At 34.0% G+C, this 18,752-nt stretch overlaps 1 protein-coding gene across 4 annotated transcripts in view; it reads right to left on the bottom strand.

Annotated features, from left to right (window-relative positions):
- RAP1A (RAP1A, member of RAS oncogene family) overlaps positions 1–18,752 on the bottom strand; it is a 108,173-nt gene that overhangs the window by 7,695 nt on the left and 81,726 nt on the right. For 3 of the 4 annotated variants that reach the window (XM_074263058.1, XM_074263060.1, XM_074263059.1), the window contains exons 3-7: positions 16,106–16,174; positions 13,873–13,929; positions 11,860–12,000; positions 8,101–8,244; positions 3,999–4,113 (exon numbers count right to left, since the gene is read on the bottom strand). In XM_074263058.1, coding sequence (XP_074119159.1) covers positions 4,027–4,113; positions 8,101–8,244; positions 11,860–12,000; positions 13,873–13,929; positions 16,106–16,174 — 498 coding nt within the window. In that variant the 3' untranslated portion in view covers positions 3,999–4,026. Of the gene's footprint in view, positions 1–268; positions 2,479–3,998; positions 4,114–8,100; positions 8,245–11,859; positions 12,001–13,872; positions 13,930–16,105; positions 16,175–18,752 lie in introns of those variants that run through there. The other variant, XM_074263061.1, reaches the window with a different exon arrangement.

Below are 18,752 nucleotides of genomic sequence, written 5' to 3'. Positions count from 1 at the left end.
GAAACCTGAACTGGGACTTCCTGGATCTGAGAATAGCTGTGACTATGCTGTCCTCATGTTTACTGCTTCATCTTTTCTTTATTTCATATGATGGCATTTGGGGAAAGAAAACTGGATATGTTATCTTATGCAAAATTTATTTTTATTATTATCATGTAATAAAAGAAAGAGAGGTCTTTCCCAATTAAGGAATCCTGTTCAATTGCTAGATTTTTCAGAAAAAACAAAAACAAAAACAAAAAAAAAAACCAATTTAAGACTCTGAAAAGTTTTTCTGGGCATGAGATGCAGCATAATCTTGATAGGAATCTGAGTTCTTCTATTCCCATAAACTCAAATAAAGTGACAGGTTAGACAGAAGATGCTGAACCTTGGAATGGATTACATCAGAGAATCCTCCCCATTGACCTGTACCAACAGATTGCACACCCCATGGCAGAAGGATGGTGTAGCTGCCCTCATGTGGTCATTTCTGACCTAGGGTTCCCAGAACCAGCCAACGAACAAATAAATCACTCTGTAAACAGTGGAATTCTATTCATTCATGGTGTTTTGTGTTTATGGATGACAGCACTACACTCTGTAAATATGAATAATCAATTATAGCAAAAGCACACAACAAAAAAGGCCTTTATGGCTATGATCTGACTAAATATTTTCATCTCCAACTAGCATTTATTATGACATATTAGATAGGGTAGTGTGCTGAATGCTACAGGTTTAAAGTACAAAAATGATCCCTGCCCTCAAGGAGCTTACATTCTAACAGAGGAGAAAACATACATATTTATCAGTACAGATAAGGCTCATACAAAGCAGATGTACTTCCTGAATATCCATAGTAAAGTGAAAGTATAAACAGTAGAGTTTTTCAGAGCTAAAGAATGGGTCTATTCCCAAAGCTTTCTGCTTAAGCTAAAATCTTTCCTGTACAACAAAACAATTTATGGGATCATAAGAGGCCAGCAAAGAATTCCTCTTCCACTAAATTTAAGGGGAAATTATATCTGCATGAATCAGACTTAAGTAGAATTGGCTAATCAATTTTAAATCCATAATCAAAGGGGAAGGGAATATATATACTTTATTATACAAATGAAACTCCAAGATGCTGTTTTACAAATACTTAAATTTAAAGTCATTAAGCTATAGCAATATTTAAGCAAGATATCTAAGGAAGAAAATGCTGAATATCCATCAGCACCAATTTAATTCTACCTCTACAGCATCTCTTCACTCATACAACAACCACCCTATTTCAGGTGCTTATCTCTTGTCTAGACACTTTTGCTAATAGCCTCCCTGTTTTGTTTTGGAGGGATGGAGGGAAGAGAAAGGGAGACCAAGGTAATCTGGGTTAAAATGGCTTGCCCAGAGTCACACAGCTAGGAAGTGTTGATTGTCTGAGGCCAGAGTTGAACTTAGGTCCTCCTGACTCTAGGACCAGTGCTCTATTCACTGTGCCATCTAGCTGCCCTCCTCCACATAGTTTCCACAAGGCTGTTAGGCTTGTCTCAACATGGAGCTCCTTCCCCTCTCTTCTGCCATTAAAGAAGTGTTCATGGCTCTTTAGAATAAAATACAAACTTCTTAGATTGGCATTTAATCACTCAACAAATATCTGTTAAACATGCCAGGCACTATGCTAGACAATGAGGATATTATAGGTGCAAAAAATGAAACAATCTTTAATCATTCTAGCCCTTCTCAGGTTTACTTACAAGTCTGCTTACTTATCTTATTTTTTCATATAACAGCTAAATTTGATATAGCACCTACTATGTGCTTGGCACTTTTCACTAAATGTTTTACAAACATCTTATTTGATCCTCATAATATCCTCGGGAGGTAAATATAATAACTTCCTCCATTTTACAGATGAGGAAACTGAGGCAGTGCCTGATGATAGTTACAAAGATCTAAACAAGCACCATTATCACATAGAGTTCTTGTGTGTTTGCATGGTCTTGTGGACAGCATGATATATATGAAGTTAGAAAGATCAGAGTTCAAACCAAACTATGAAACTTGGTAGCTGTATGACTTGGGAGCTTTGCACAAGCATACATACACACACACACACACACACACACACACACACACACACACACACACACCTGTGTCCATGTGTTATATCTCTCAGTGGAATGTATACTCCTTCAAAGAAGTGACAATTTTAAAAATTTAATCTTTGTGTCACCAGTGGCCAGCATATATGTTTAACATTTACATTCAATATTAACTGAAATAACTTTTATTCATTTTTAATTCATATAAGAGAGAAGATTGCAGGGTGGATTGAATAGAAGGCCACTGGGAGTCAGGAAGACCGAGCCTCCAGTTCCCCTTGGGATACATGCTGGCTATGTGATGCTGGGCAAGTCCCTTTGCTTCTCAGTGTCCCAGGAGACTCTTTAAGACTATCAGTGGTTAATCTGAATGGCAGAGGAAGTTTCCACCACCACTGTGATCACAGGCCTGTCCAAAAACATTGAAGTAATAGTAACATTAACTCAAGGGCTGCTACTTGAAGCATGAAGCAGGAATTCACTAAAAGCCATATAGCTAAGCTTTGGCTAAATGCTAACCTTTCTAATAAACGTGACTAAAGAGAATTAGTTACTGTTCAGAAGATTGTATTTACTGGCCGTTTCTCCTTCCTATAAGGATTTGTGATATTTTCCCCCCTAGTATGGCTATTCTATTGACATCAGCTGAAAATCCTTAACAACTTCAAGACATTAAGACATTTTTTGAGACTTAATTATAATCAAAATACTCATTAATCTCCGGATAACTTGGTGATGATAGTCTCTAAACTTAGTGGGATGGCTTCCCTCTCTTAGCTACCGCCTTTAAAAAAAAAACAGAAGTACTTCTGTTACAGGAATTAATTATTTTTAGATAAAAGTTCTTAACCATTTTTGTGCTATACATCTCTTGGGCAGTCTGATAAAGCCTATGACTCCCTTCCCAGAAGAATGGTTTTAAATGAATGAAATAAAATACATAGAATTACAATAGAAACCATGCCAAAATAAATTTCCCTCCTATGCTCAACCCCTGCCAAGTTCACATATCCCAGGTTTTAGCAGGTTTTAGAAGATTGCTTAGTGTTTAGCTGAGTGTGGCTGGAACATAGCAGGCACTTAATAAAATGCCTACTGATTGATTCAAGCTTCTAAGGAATCATATAATTGAATGAATGAATGAATGAATGAATGATTAAAAAATGAAGCTTAGATGTTAACTCTCTCCAAAACATTACTATAAAAATTTCTTTCCAGGTAGTGGATTATTTTATAATATTGATAGCTGAGAAGTAAAATTATATAGAGAAATGACATAAGCATTAAAAAAAACAAGTAGGTTCATAAAACCCAAATTCTAGCCAAGTAGATAAACTTTTCCTCAGAAAGTTCCCTTAAAATAGTACACATGACACTTGAAGTCAGAAGTTGTTCAGATGTTCTCAGATAAATTTATTTGAAAAGCAGACAAAATAGGCCTTACAAGAGATGATTTGTACAAAATCTTTGATGGCTGATGGTTAACACTATGAATGGAAAGGTCTTTCAATGCCGAGATAGGGGCATTGAACGATGGGGAAAAGAGTTTCATCCATTTCCTTTTCTATTAATGCAATACCATTGGTAAATGTGTCAGTTTTGGAGAATAAATAATTTATTTACTCAAAGAACACTTCAATCAAAGCTGGCTATGTTATATGGTTCTTGGAAGCTTGTTTCACCCTTGCTTTTTCTGGGGAGCTGCTGTTTTCTCACTTTAATGCTGCTTAATTCTCAGCCTTTTCTCTAGAACAGCAAAAATCTTTTTGAGCCTTCACTTTGAGATGGGTGAAAGGACATGATGTTATGGAAATGAGAAAATACCAGCAACATTTCACTAAGGCAGAAGGGTGGGTGCTTTCAGGCAGGGCAAAGAACTGATGCTATTCACCTGTATCAACTCATCCCCCAAGATCCCTATGATCTTACCTGGCTCAGAGCTGCTGCATGATGGGGTCTAAAGCAGCAGGCAGGATTTCTTTTTAGGTTTCTTCTTTTCCACTGGTGTTTTTCTATTTATTTGTCTGACCAGGTCATAAAATATCTAAAGGAAAAAAAGAAAATAGGCACTTAGTCAATTAATATATGAAAATTCATTCTATAAAAACATATCCCTCTGACATGCTTTCTTTTACATATGTACTTTACATCATTGTCATAAAGGGGGTTATCTCAGAAAGTGTCAAAACTTTCAGGAGACGGAATATACAGCAAAGCTTATGGTATAGTGCAGAATATAATTCTTCGTCATCAACTGACAAATGAATTAAGAAAAGGAGGTGCTGAGAAACTAGGAAACCATTACACTTAATTAAATGGACTTACTGGAAATTTAACAAGAAACTTTACGCGATATGGAATGTTAATTTTTAAAACTTCTAATGAGGGCAGGGAGGAGGCAAGAACAATTACTTTTGTTGAATTAGTATGGGTAAACGCCATCTACAATTTGAAATCCTGTCTAAAAACACAATTGTAAGCCTAATTATCAGGTATTTCTGGTTTGGAACATAGGACTCTTTACTGTTTGATTTTAATTATCAAAAATAAATGGGTGATGGAAAACTAGAAAACTATCAGATTTAATAAGTTGGACTAAGTTAAATGGACACAGAAATACTGATTTCTTATTCCATTTATGGAATTTTCAAAATTAGGACAAAATTCTAACATCTCCTCCTTAAATTTCACAGAAGCACATATTTTAATTCTAATAGCCTCAATGCCTTCCCAGGCAGGATGGTATAGTGTAGAGGAGCCAGCCTTGGAGTCAAGGAAGACTACTAGCTCAAGTTCCATGTCTGACACCTATAACTTGTGTGACCCCACACAAATAATTGAACCTTTCAATGCCTTAGGCAATTCTTTAAGAGGACTTGCAGAGCAGGAGCAGAGCTGTATTAGATGAGGGTGTTTTCTCATTAAAAGTTTCCTAAGCCAATGAAATCACAGAACCAGTAAAAGAAAAAAGCCTCAGTGTGCCACAAAGAGGACATTCTGGCAGAGCAGAAGCTCTGCTGAGTTCTTGAAGCACCACAAGCTTTAAGTCTAAACATGGGAAAGACTTGTTTGCAAACACTATCCAAAGCCAGCAAAGAGACCTTCAGATATGGTCATCACTAAAGGAGGGGAAATATTCAGCCACAACTCAGGGGTATCATCTAACAGAAAGAGATGTATATTAGGAGAACACACCACATAGGTTAAATCCTAGATCACTTCACTATATATAAGTACCTGTATATCAATTTCTCTAAAACAAATAAACAAAATCCAAAAGAAAGAGAGAAAGAGATATATAGAGAGAGATATAGAGAGGGAGAGGGAGAGGGAGAGGGAGAGGGAGAGGGAGAGGGAGAGGGAGAGGGAGAGGGGGAGAGGGAAAGGGGGAGAGGGGGAGAGGGAGAGAGGGGGAGAGGGGGAGAGGGGGAGAGGGGGAGAGGGGGAGAAGGGGAGAGGGGGAGAGGGGGAGAGGGGGAGAGGGGGAGAGGGGGAGAGGGGGAGAGGGGGAGAGGGAGAAAGAGAGAGAGAGGGGGAGAGGGAGTTAATTTACTGACTGATCTACTCTGTTTCAGGTGACTTTTGATCATGCTCCCTCTTCAAACAGTATTTGCCCCTTTTCTGCTGGGTCTCGAACAGAAAAATGAAAGGGTGAGAGATTTTTTTATCTGTGTGGAGAATGGATTGTTGAGGTTACAGTAATTTGATTCTTACAATACTGTGAAGTGAGAGGATAATATCCAGGTAAATATGTTTTCAAAGTATCATTTAAAGTTTTTTCTTTGAAAAAATTCTTTCTACCTCAGTGTAACAGAGTTCCATGGTAGGTAGATGAAGTTAAAAGGTGAAATTTAAAATTAATACTTTTGGAAGTATGAAATCACTTGCAATAATCTGAAGTCTCTCCTCCTTGCTAAGTGAAAAGACAAAAGAAAAACAGAAGTGAAGTCTTGTATTTTTTCTCCCTAAGTCTAAATTGGGATGGGTTCTATTTCTTATGTTGGCTTCAGAATGAAGTAGTCAGCTCTCCATAGAAGTTGGAGTATTCCTGTTTGTGTAAACTGATAAACAAAGCATTAATGACGCAGTCTGAAAAAAAGAAAAAGTTTAAAAGTGTTTGAGGTAATTTCAATCTGCTGCTCATATATCTGTACAGATACCTAGGAAGCCACAAAATTTGCTATGTATTAAATATGAGCAGAAAGTTCCAGCATCAAAGTAAAATACTCAAAGTGAGGACCTTATATAGAATTTTTAAGTTGTAATGAAAGAATCATAAATGATCCAAATAATTAAATTGTGAAAAACCATTTGCATGAAATTCCTGTTTTTAATCAAGTTAAAACATCTTTTAGTGTGTTTAATGTAGTTTATTTCAGATCATATTTGCTGACAACTAAAATCATTAGAACCTGAGGGAAAAAAAATAAAAATGAGCATCAACATATTAACTACTTGTCCTTAAAAAATTTTTCAATAGTTATTATATTGTAGAAACATGAGTCTCAAATGGAAGAGAATTCTTGCAAGGCATTTTCATGACTTCAGAGGGAACTCTTATCCAGAGAGGCTTACTGATTTAATCACTGTCTACTGGAGACATAAATATGGCTATATATATATATATTTTTATTTCCTGAGGATTATTAATAACTCTCAAGACCTCCAAACCCACATTATGATTTCACAAAAGGGAATATCAGAGTTAATAAATACTCAGCAATAAACAGAACAATAGGTACAGCTAATGAAGAATATAGGACCTATTAATTTCCTATTTTTATCATTTGTTAATATAGCTTTCTACAAAAGGCAAGTTTCAATATTCATGACTGAAGAGAAAAGGAACTGACAATTGGTAGAAAGCTAGAAACTCTTTTTGCCAAATGCTTAAAGAGGTCCAGGGAATTCTGGCCAAGAGAAGTCAGAGCAATAATTATAAATTAAGGAAATTCTAGAGAGTACAAACAAATCAAAAGCAGTATCTAAAGCCAGGAAGAAACAGTAACCTTAATATTGGAGCTTAACCACTCCTTTAAATGGCAATGCCGTAAACAGACTCAGACATCTCAGATATCACTTTAGGTTTATTTAGCAGGTCTGAGGCACATATGAGCACCAATCAAACCAAGACGTGTACAGCTTGCAAAGAGCCCTTCTCTGTTATAGGTCTGTTTACTTTGAAAAGAACAAAGTCAAGAAGGTTCTCTCTCAGATTTTTGCTTTGGTGGCCCAGGATTTACATTTATGGCACTATGGAGACACTTGAATGCCATATTCATTTTTTCTGGGCCCTAGAAACTTCTCTCCTAAAGCATCAAGCTGTGTCTAAGGCACCTGTTGTAGAAACTCCCAACTCAACCCAGGCAGTATATTATGGAGTTGGCAGAGTTTGGCCCCAGGACAGTGTTACTGACAAGAGCTACGTTCTCAATGAAGAGTAGTCCAGAGTTCAGGAACTAGGAAAGGGCTCATGTACCTACTAGATCATGCCTGAATGATTTGGGTGAATAATTTCTACAAGATGATTAAGTGTATTCACATACATTTCCTCTCTGGAATTATGGTATCCCTAGCCAGGAGTACTCTGAGTAAGACTGTGTGGTCTCCCAGAACACAGCATGAATGGACAAATTGTAGTGATCTGGCTTAAAAGACCGCTTTCTTTTAACTCTCTCCCTGACTTCATAATCAAAGAATTTATAGATGATATTTGGAAAGGAATTTATTTCAATATAAATCTTCATGGGACAGTTTTGGCAGAAGTGATATGTTATTTAGAGGACATTTACAACAAAGGTAAATGAAAGCTTCTACGTTCTTTCAACTGAACCAAAAATATGTGTCCACGTTAGATAACTCTCCGTAAATATATAGTTTCTAGAAATTTACCCAGATGTTCTAGAAAATGGTTCAAATTCAGATTACTTAGAAAGAGAAAAAATATTTTAAAAAGCAATTTTTAGATTTTGGCAGCTAGCAAAGGAAAAAGCAAGACATATATTTGCATATCTTAGCAACTAAACTTTACCTCGTTAACGTTGATCTTTGACTTTGCAGAAGATTCTAAAAAGGCACAGTTACACCACTGTCTTGCTAAATTCTGACCCTGTTCTTTGCCAACTACTCGCTCATCTTCCAGGTCACATTTATTGCCAACCAAAATCATTGGAACCTGAAGAAAAAAACACTGAAATGAATATCAACATAGGAACTACTTATCCTAATGCCAGAAATTTAGATAAAATTTGACTGAGCCTTTGTGTCTGCTTTTAATACAAGTCCAAAGTAGAAGAGAAATATATACCTACCTAGTTATTATGGCAACACTAAAATTCCCGTATATGATTGTGGTTGGAGTCATTTAGGTCATGTCCAAATCTTTCTGATCACACTGGGGATTTTTTTGGCCCAGATACTGGAGTGCTACTTCCTTTTAATTTTACTGATGAGGAAACTGAGGCCAAAAGGGTTAAATGATTTGTTCAAGGACACACAGATAGTATTTGAGGCCAAATTTGAATTCAGGTCCTTGCTCCCTATTCACTGAGCCACCTACTCATCAATCTGTTATGTGCAGAAACTTTTGAATCATTAATAATTAAATCTAAGCAGAAAGTCTCAGTGGATAGAAACTTGTAAGTTTAGTTTCTCGAGATACAAATCCTATCACCCAACCTCCACAATATTTTAAAAATCAAAAATTCAACTTTAACTAAAGCTCAAAGATGAGCTTTTCAAGATTATATACAGCCAAATATAAAAAAGCAAATTTCAGTGCACTTTTTATTACTCTAGTAACTAGCTCTAATCTAGCATACTCGATCATGACCATATAAACAAATCTCATAGCAACATTTTAAGATGTTCCAAAGCAAAACTAAACCAAAAGTCTATAGTATGAAAAACATCAATCTACCAAATGTAAATAGCACCATTTCATTATATTTTTAGGGCAATAAATACATGCAGTTCAACATTCCACACAGAACAGTTTTGGGAAGAGTATATGCATTCTTACCTAAATATTAATAAAAATTTAGCATTCAGGCTAAATGAACTACAATTCTTTCTAAATTAAGATAAAAGATGATTAAAAATGCTACTACAATATATGCCTAAGAGTGATCTCTCAAAAGTAGTAATTTAAATCTTAATATTAAAAAAAAAATTCTAGGTAAATATTCTTCTACCAAGGGTAACAGGCAAAAGGGTGGGGGGAGATTTTTTTCTCAAATGAGAAAATTAAAGTTCTTAGCACATGTCTGCTCCTAAACTTATACTTCAACTCTTCTGTGGCATGGTCACATCCTACACTAAGCTGGATAAACTGCAAATGCAAGAGAGTCAGAAGAAAGTAGAGCTCTTAAGCTGCTTTAGCAAAACAGCCAACTACTGCTGACCAGGAGGGGAAAACACTATTAATAAAAGCAGTTTAATCCCAGGGGGTCTGTGTGTATATAAACAGAAAATAAATAAGCTGAATATCCACAATCAGAAGTAAGCCTGACACAAGATGACAAATGACAATGTCACTTGTCAGGTGACTACACAAGAACCAGCAGATCAAGTCCAACCTTACTTCCCCAAGCCAGCAATTAAGTCTTTTTTTATTCACCCAAATATCCCCAGGTTAAGTATAAAGCCATAGGAAAAAATTTGAAGCCAGAGGACTTGGAATACTAGAATAGTTTTCTTACTACTGGTATCATCTTAGGTTCATTTCATCACTCTGGGCCTCAGTTTCCTAATCTGTAAAATGGCATTAAATAAGATTGCCTATCAGGTATCTTTTAATGCTAACTCTATGATACACAGGACAGGAGTTCTTAAGTTTTTCTGTGTCCTGGCTTCCCCTGGCAGTTTGGGGAAGTTTGTGACCTCTTCTCTTTTCAGAATATTCTTTTAAAAATTAACAATTGAAATAAATGTTATTTCTGTTGGTGAAAATAAAGCTGCAACTGTTTTTCCTTTTCAGCTTCATGGAATCCAGGTTAAGAACCCCTATTATATATGACATAGCATTCAAGTTCATTATTTGTTCAACAGTAGTAGGACCCACTGAATCATGGGTGCTGTTTTTCTAGAATCTGTCTGGCAGCCCAAATTTAAAGGCTTGTTTAAGAAGATCAGAAAGTAATAACAATAAAAATAAAATCTGCTTGCATGCAGCTTGACTGTTTTGCTTTCTATACATGAAATAATCCAGAAATATTGTCCTTGTATAATACTCCAAAGGGTTATTAAGAGGATCAAATGAAATAATTTTTGAAAAATGCTTATTACAGTGATTGGCACACAGTACACACATTAGTGCTTATTTCCATATCCTTTTTCTTTCTTCCTTATTACTATATTATATAGTCTTAGTAAGGTAGCTAAATGGTGCAACTAGATCCAAAAGTATTGGACCTAGAATCAAGATGATTCAGATACTTAATAATTATGTGATCCCAGGCAAATCATTTAACCTCCGTTTGCCTCAGTTTCCTTATCTGTAAAATGGGAACAATAAAAGCATCTATTTCAAAGGTTGTCGTAAAGCTCAAATGAGAAAAAAAAATTATATAAAGCTTTTTTCTCAGTGCCTGGTACATACTAAGTGCTATAATGATAATAGTAATAATGATTACTAGGATAAGACACAAGAATGGTATGAGGTGATGGGAGCTCACTTGGAAAAAATTCTAGGAAAAAAGTTTCATTAAAAAATAAACACATTGTGGCAGCTATAGAGCTGCCCTGAAGCTGAAATCAAATCTGTTCTCAGATACTTAACACTTCCTAGCTGTATGACCCTGGGCAAGTCACTTAACCCAATTTCCTCAGGGAAAAAAAAAAACACAAAACATTTCAGTAATCCATAATTCAATTCTCATTAAAGAAAATAAGATTTGTATTTCTTTGTTTTTTTTTTTTGTTTTGTTGTTGTGTTCTAGAGGAACAATGTTTCTGGCCTTTAACATTAGTAATGCATTTTTATACTACTATCTTATTTCAGCATAAAACCATAGGTTTTAAACCTCTTGTGTGAATTAACCATAAGAAAGAAGATATCTTATTCATGAGGTCATGGTTGGTTATAGTCATATAAATTTTTCCCTCATTCAACAATACCCAAGGTTAAAGATCTGAGCAGACACATGGGGATCCCATGATTAATAATTACACAGAACATAAAATCATGGAATATAAAAGGCAAGGTACAAACAGATTTTTATTTTCTAATTTATATCACAGAGAAGTTCTTTATAGCTCAAAACAGAGTTAACCTGACATAAATTTTAACTCTGCCAAGTCCTAACCAATTCATATAAAAATGTACTTAACTATCTACCTAAAAGTTTAACTACCTAATAAAGTCATTATCATTCTGACTATACAAGAGAAAAGATAGCATGTTCAAAAATTTTAAACCTAGTTAATTCATTATAAAAATAATCCCCTTATTATTATTAATAGACATTAATTATGCTTCTAGTTTGGGGATTTAAACACTGACCCTCTTTATGAAACCTTCCTTAATAGCTCTCACCTATAGTAGTATCTCTTTTCTTCAATTCTTTTTTGTGTCTTTTAGGGAACCTAACAATTACACTAGTACAATTATCTGCATAGTACAATTAAGTACCTTATTATATATGATCTCATTCTTCATTATTGTGAGTCTTATACTTTAATACTCTTCAGAATACCTAACTCTTTGTACAATTGACTGATAAAAAGAAACTTGTTTATTTAACCACAGAAAGATTTTAGCGCTCAGAGGGGATAAAAAAGTATTACTTACATCTTCTGTATCTTTAACTCGTAAAATCTGTTCCCTCAAGTCCTGTAAGTCATTAAATGTGGACTGAGCTGTAATAGAATATACTAGTGCAAACCCTTGGCCATTCTTCATATACAGATCTCTCATTGCCGTAAATTGCTCCTATAATAAAAGATAAATGTGAAGACAATTACAAAACTTGATTTATGTTAATTAGTTGGAATCATTTTTAGATTAAAAGAGTTTAAGAATGATTTAGTTATGTCATGGTAAAGAAAAATAACATGTAACATATAGATTTTATAAACAAATCTTTATCCAAGTGAAAGAAATGTTTCTATTTCTCATCCACAGAACAAATCATACAACTCTGGAAACAACCAATGATGATTTTTCTTTTTTTTAAAGAACAGTGCATTTCCCCATTTATATCTTTCACCCTATACAAGATAAATGCAGACCATAATCTATATCTTAAAAAATGAATTTAAAAAATGTTTGCAAAAGTTACAGTATCTCCTAAACTGGGTTGCTTTCCTCAGATCTCTTCCAATTCTAGAGCTATAATCCTATGATCAGTCTAAACCATCCAAGAGAGAAGACTATAGAACTGACAACCTCCTTTGGTGATCCATACCAGTGTTTATCACCCTGATAGTCAAGAAATTCTTAGATTCAACTAAAACATATTGTTTTACTTAATACCTATTTTGTTTTGTTCAGGAACAAAAGGTAATGCAAAAATTAAAGAAACTACAAGTAGGGATGAGCTAGAAAATTATTATTTAAATAAAATGAGATCTGTACAAAGGATAAACAGACATGTATTACAAATATTTGGAAATAAGGAACAAGTAGCATGGAAATATTGCTATGTACATATGAACCATATATCTTGGTCAAAGCATAAGCTGTTTCCTGCTCTGCCCTTTTATTTCTACACAGCTCCTTTGTTCTCAAGCTTTCCTGGTTCCTAGGTACTTAATTCCAGCTGACTCTGCTTATTTCTTCTCTCCTGTTATCCCTTCACCTCCCCCTGACCAAGCCTCTGTTTTCCTAACTCAGGCATTCATCCCTGTTCATTCTCAATCTTCAGTATACTATAATGTTCACTACTTCTTTGACTGCCACCATAAGGCATTTCTAGAAGCCACAGGGAAGGATTACAAATCAAAAGGCATTTCTAGAAGCCACAGGGAAGGATTACAAATTTTTTATCTTCAGATTTCCCGAGTATAAATTTTTAAAAAAATTTATTTTATAAACTACTGTGATATTAAAATTAGTAAGCTCCTAACTTATTTATCAGTAGATTAATATTAAATATCTTGAAAGAAATAACCAGTTTATTTGGCTATAAATGTGAAATATACTTCTATGACGGAATATTCACAGCTATTTGATTGCAAAGTATCATTTGTTTAATCATACCACTAATAGAATTTTCATCACTACTGAAAACATTATTTCTATGGAAAAATGCATTTTGAATTCTTAGCTATTAACTCAAAAAGCATAGCAAAACAAACTACTAATAAGTTGGGAAAGCTTTGGTTAATGTTGAAATAAAAAAACTATTTCACTCAAATTCTAAAATATTTTTGTTTTACTTGTAAATATTCCATTTGAGCTTTTTTTTTTTTTCAAAAATGAAGTTGCTAATACTAAAAAGAAAAAATATTAAAACTATCATCTCTTAATAAAGATGAATGATTCAAGTTATGTCTGTTTAAATTCATGATAAATATTTTCTATTTAAAGAGAAGCTGTTGACATAATCCTCTCCCAGTTGTTAAAAAGTAAAAGAAACAAAACACAGATATGACAGCAACACAAAATAATCTTGCATAGGAATTAAATACACTACAGAGGACTTAATATGCTTAAGAAAATTCAATCAGTCCCAAATTTAGGAAGATTGATTTTTAATCCTAACAATCACTTTTTTTCCTGATGGGATTAATCTAATAACAATTTTTATTTGACATCCAAGTTATTAATTCAAAGTATCATAAGAAGATAAAACATCCTTACTGTTCCTGCTGTGTCGAGGATTTCAAGCATACACTGTTGGCAATCAACTTCAACTTGCTAAAAAGTGCAAAAAAAAAGAAAAAAGAGATGGGATGAGAATTAAGTATCAACAACCAACTTTTTGTCCCCTTTCCTTCTCATGTTTACAAAGTATCTTGTTTAATTATAATTTATTAGTGGCTTAAGAGCCCCTAAAGTTGAACCTCCTGTTCATATCTACTTGACAGGTTTCAATGAAAAAACTGTGAAAAATGGCATTATGCATAACCCCTCCTATTACTTTAATGAATTATAATTCACCTACACAAAAAGTGTTCTCCCCAATGTGCAATGGGAAGACCACTGGATCGGAAAGCATAAAAGAGGAGTTCCAGGACTGTTCTGCTATTTACCACTTAAGGGACTTTGGGCAAGGCCATTTAACCTTTCTGGTCTTAGAGGACAACAAAAAGTCTTTTCCCAGTTCTAACTTGTGTTCTTATGATCCTAAGATGAGGATAATAGGGAAACAGGTCTTGTGATACTCAAGACCCTGCAGTACGTACTTCAAGTAATAATGCTTATGGGGAATTGTAGGCTTTTCAGAGGCTTACTCTGCAGAATCTACCATCTACACACATACATACACACACCATACTACCATGCTTTCAAAAGTACTTCCTCAATGATATTTTTACAGTTAGTTTTGAATCAGGGATCAACAACAGTAGAATATCTAACAACATTAGTAGTTAGTTACAATTATATGAACCCTAATCTTCATTTTAGAACTTATTTCTTTTGGTGCTGGCAATAAAGGAAAGATAGCACTAAAATGACCTGAGAAAGGCTTGTGTAATATATAATTATTATAGAGTAGAATTATTCCACAATTTTCTCAATTCTGTTAATGCAGAACTTCACATGTATTTTATCAATAATGAGAGAGACTGTAAGAAATGACCAGCAGGAGGAATACAGAGAGACCTGGAGAGACTTAAATCAACTGATGCTGAGTGAAATGAGCAGAACCAGAAGATCACTGTACACTTCAACAACAATACTGTATGAGGATGTATTCTGATGGAAGTGGAAATCTTCAACATAAAGAAGATCCAACTCACTTCCAGCTGATCAATGATGGACAGAGGTAGCTACACCCAGAGAAGAAACACTGGGAAGTGAATGTAAATTGTTAGCACTAATATCTGTCTGCCCAGGTTACATGTACCTTCAGAATCTAATGTTTATTGTGCAACAAGAAAATGATATTCACACACATGTATTGTACCTAGACTATATTGTAACACATGTAAAATGTATGGGATTGCCTGTCATCGGGGGGAGGGAATAGAGGGAGGGGGGGTAATTTGGAAAAATGAATACAAGGGATAATATTATAAAAAAAATATATATAATAAAAAATTTAAAAAAAATAAATAAATTCTTTAGGATGAGGAAAAAAAAATAATGAGAGAGATTTTAATGAGAGAGATATCAATATAAATTGACATACTGTTGTCAATTCCACTCATTGAAAATTTAATTCAGGAAAAATTATGGCATTCAACAACCATATCAAGACAGCTTTCTAAAGAACTTCTCTTTCCCATTTGAGAAAAATGGTTTCTGATTTGAGCCCTCTCTCCAATGATCTTTTAACACATTCTCTTTTCCCTCCCCCTCATATTAACAAGAAAATGAGAGAAAAAAATCAGTAAAGATTGCCAGAGAACTTTACAGCTACACAATATGGCCATTTGCCAAGACCAAACTCATGGCTCTTTGTATTTTAAAAGGGACAAAGTAATTTTTTATAGTTAAGCAAGAAAATAAACAAAAAGCAGTTGTATAACCACTTAATGATTTTAAGCATGGCAATTATGGACATTTTAAACCATGAAGAAATGGATAAAAATCAAAAGCAGATCTATTATAAGGATGCTGAAGTATTTTTCTTCCACATAAAAATTTATTCCAGAAAAATGTGAGTATTACTATAATTGTATGGTTTATCCTATTTAATATCTAATTATAACATCTTTAAAATAATAATGGAGCACTTAGAAATTTTTTAAAGGGAATAGTATGAACTTAAGAAAATTTTAGGTATTTAAAAATATAATTATGACTCATGCAGAGAATTTGTATCTAGTTTAAAAATAACTTGTTTTTAAGCAGCAATTTTGTGTACCAAGAATTCAAGTTGTAAGGAAACACTAGTGAAAATGTAGAGACAAGTTCCAGAGCTTACCTTTCTGTAGGAGTCTTCTATTGTGGGGTCATATTTTTCAACAAAGATTCCTTGGACAAACTGTACTGTCTAGAAAAGTTAAAGAGGAGAAAAAGTTAAGTATCTAAGAATCAAACCTTTTGACAAAAGTTAACAGCCAAAAAGAGATCACAACTCAATTAAATCACAATTTTGAAAGTTTTTGCAGCTCTTAATTTTTTAAATTTCCATAATGTCATTATAATATTAGAGGAAGATGAATTTAGAAAAAACTTCAAAATATAGCATATTTCAAAAAGAGGAACATATGTATGTATTCACTGAAATAATTTAAGTCACCATATCTGAACAGGGAACTGATAATCTATTTTTTTCAGAGAGAGAATTCTGGGCAAGGAGTATAATTAATTATGTACTAAACTGGATATCTATACTATCCTTAAATTCATATTTCTGCAGTACAACTTAGTATTATCAAAGGGCAGCTCTGAATATCTGAAAACATTGTGATGATAGTTATCTAAAAGTCACACACATTACACAGTAAATTTTACTTGGTTTAACTCTGAAAACTAAAATGTCATTTAACTATTCAATTGCAGTGAAAATGTATAAAGCCATTTAAATGATCAATAATACTGTCACCTCTATATGTGGAAATGTCTTATATGTAAAAAAAAATTTTTTTTTTAGAACATTACACAATAGATACAATTCCAAGAAAAATAGATATTCACTTTTAAAATTATCTTTTTATTTATTTTGTTTTTGCTGAGGCAATTGGGCTTAAGTGACTTGCCCAGAGTCACACGACTAGGAAGTGTTAAGTGTCTGAAGCCACATTTGAACTCAAGTTCTCCTGACTTCAGGGCTGGTGCTCTGTCCACTGCACCACCTAGCTGCCCCTCTGTCTTTATTTTTAAAAAATATTTTATTTTTTCCCCCCAGTTACATGTCAAGAAAATTTTTATTATTGATTTTCACAGGATTTTGAGTTCCAATTTTTTTCTCCTTATTTTCCTCTCCTATCTTATTCTGAAGATGGTATATAGTTTGATATAATTTATACATGTGCTATCATGTAAAACATTTCCATATTAGTCACAATTTGTGAAAGAAAAAAATCAAAAGGTGGGGGGAGGGAGAACATGAGAAAGAATAAAGTGAAAAAATATACTTCAATCTACATTCAGAGACCATCAGTTTTTTATCTGGTTATAGGTAGCATTTTCCTCTGTGAATCTTTTGTATTTATCTTGGGCCATTGTGTTGCTGAGAAGAGTTGAGTTAATCATGGCTAATCATTATACAATGCTGCTGAGATTGTGTTCAATGTTTTCCTGGTTCTGCTCATTTTACTTTGTGTCAGTTACTACAAGTCTTTTCAGAATCTTGATTTTTCTGAAATCTGCCTGTTCATTTCTTACTGTACAATAGCATTCTATTCCATTCATGTACCGCAGCTTGCCATTTCCCAAATGATAAGCATTCCCTTAACTTCCAATATTTTGCCATCAAGAAAAGGGCTGCTGCAAATATTTTTATATAGGTAGTTTCTTTTCCCTTTTTTATGATCTTTTTGTTATGTAAACCTATTAATGGTATTGCTGCTCAAAGGGTGGACCAGTTGGAAATAGTTCCAAATTACTCTCCAGAATGGTTCGATCAGTTCACAACTCCACCAACAGTACATTAGTGTCCCAATTTTCCCATATTCTCTCCAATATTTATCTTTTTTTGTAACATTGGTCAGTCTGATAAGTGTGAGATGCTACCTGAGAACTGTTTTAATGTGCATTTCTCTAATCAAAAATAATTTAGAACACTTCTTTACATATCTATAGATAGTTTTGATTTGTTCATCTGAAAACTGCCTACTCATATCCTTTGACCATTTATCAATCAGGGAACTGAAAATTCACTTCTACAAATTCCACTCGTATCACTTTATTTTTAATACATTATCTGCTAATTTCAAAACTATTTTTGAACAAGTTAAAACACGGTCAAAGAAGCCAATAGCCCTGTACAAAGTGTTAAAAAATTTTGTTGCTTAAAATTTAATGCATTTGTCTTTGATTTTACTGAATTATTCCTCTATAGGAATTATCTAGGCTAGTATCTCATATCTTTTAGTCATATTATATAAGATTATAAAAATTTCCTTGGAAAGTTTTAAGAAACTTTTTTGGAACAGACTGGATACACTCACTCCCCCACCTCACCCAGAAAAATGTTAACTTTCTCTTGAGAACTTTTCAAAGAAATCTTATCATACATACATACAACTTAAATGTCAAACAAATCTTATACTTTGCTTTTCACCTATCTGATCATTTTTTCTCACACTCCTTTCAGGGATCATTATCCATCACCCATCCTTTCCTGAAGGCTCATTTCTAGGATCTACTCTCTTTTCTCTCTTTAACAGTCTCTACCTTAGTGAGCAAAGTTTCATCATTTCTTTCTCTTCCAATCCTTGTGATGCTGACTGCCAGATCTATAAAAATAAGTCCTTCCTTGTCCTCACTCACTCTAGATATGTTGATCCAATCCCTCCCATGTTCCATTGAAGGTCTGCCCATTATGTCTTCTGGAACTTCTATCTCAATTACACACTTCTTTTCACTTTAGGCCTCTTTTCATCTTTACCTGTCAGGCACACAGA

This window comes from Sminthopsis crassicaudata, chromosome 4 (genome assembly GCF_048593235.1).
Source record: "Sminthopsis crassicaudata isolate SCR6 chromosome 4, ASM4859323v1, whole genome shotgun sequence".
In the NCBI taxonomy this organism is placed as follows: domain Eukaryota; kingdom Metazoa; phylum Chordata; class Mammalia; order Dasyuromorphia; family Dasyuridae; genus Sminthopsis; species Sminthopsis crassicaudata.
Note: the sequence above shows the minus strand (reverse complement) of the source record. Positions and strands in the feature narration are given on the sequence as shown.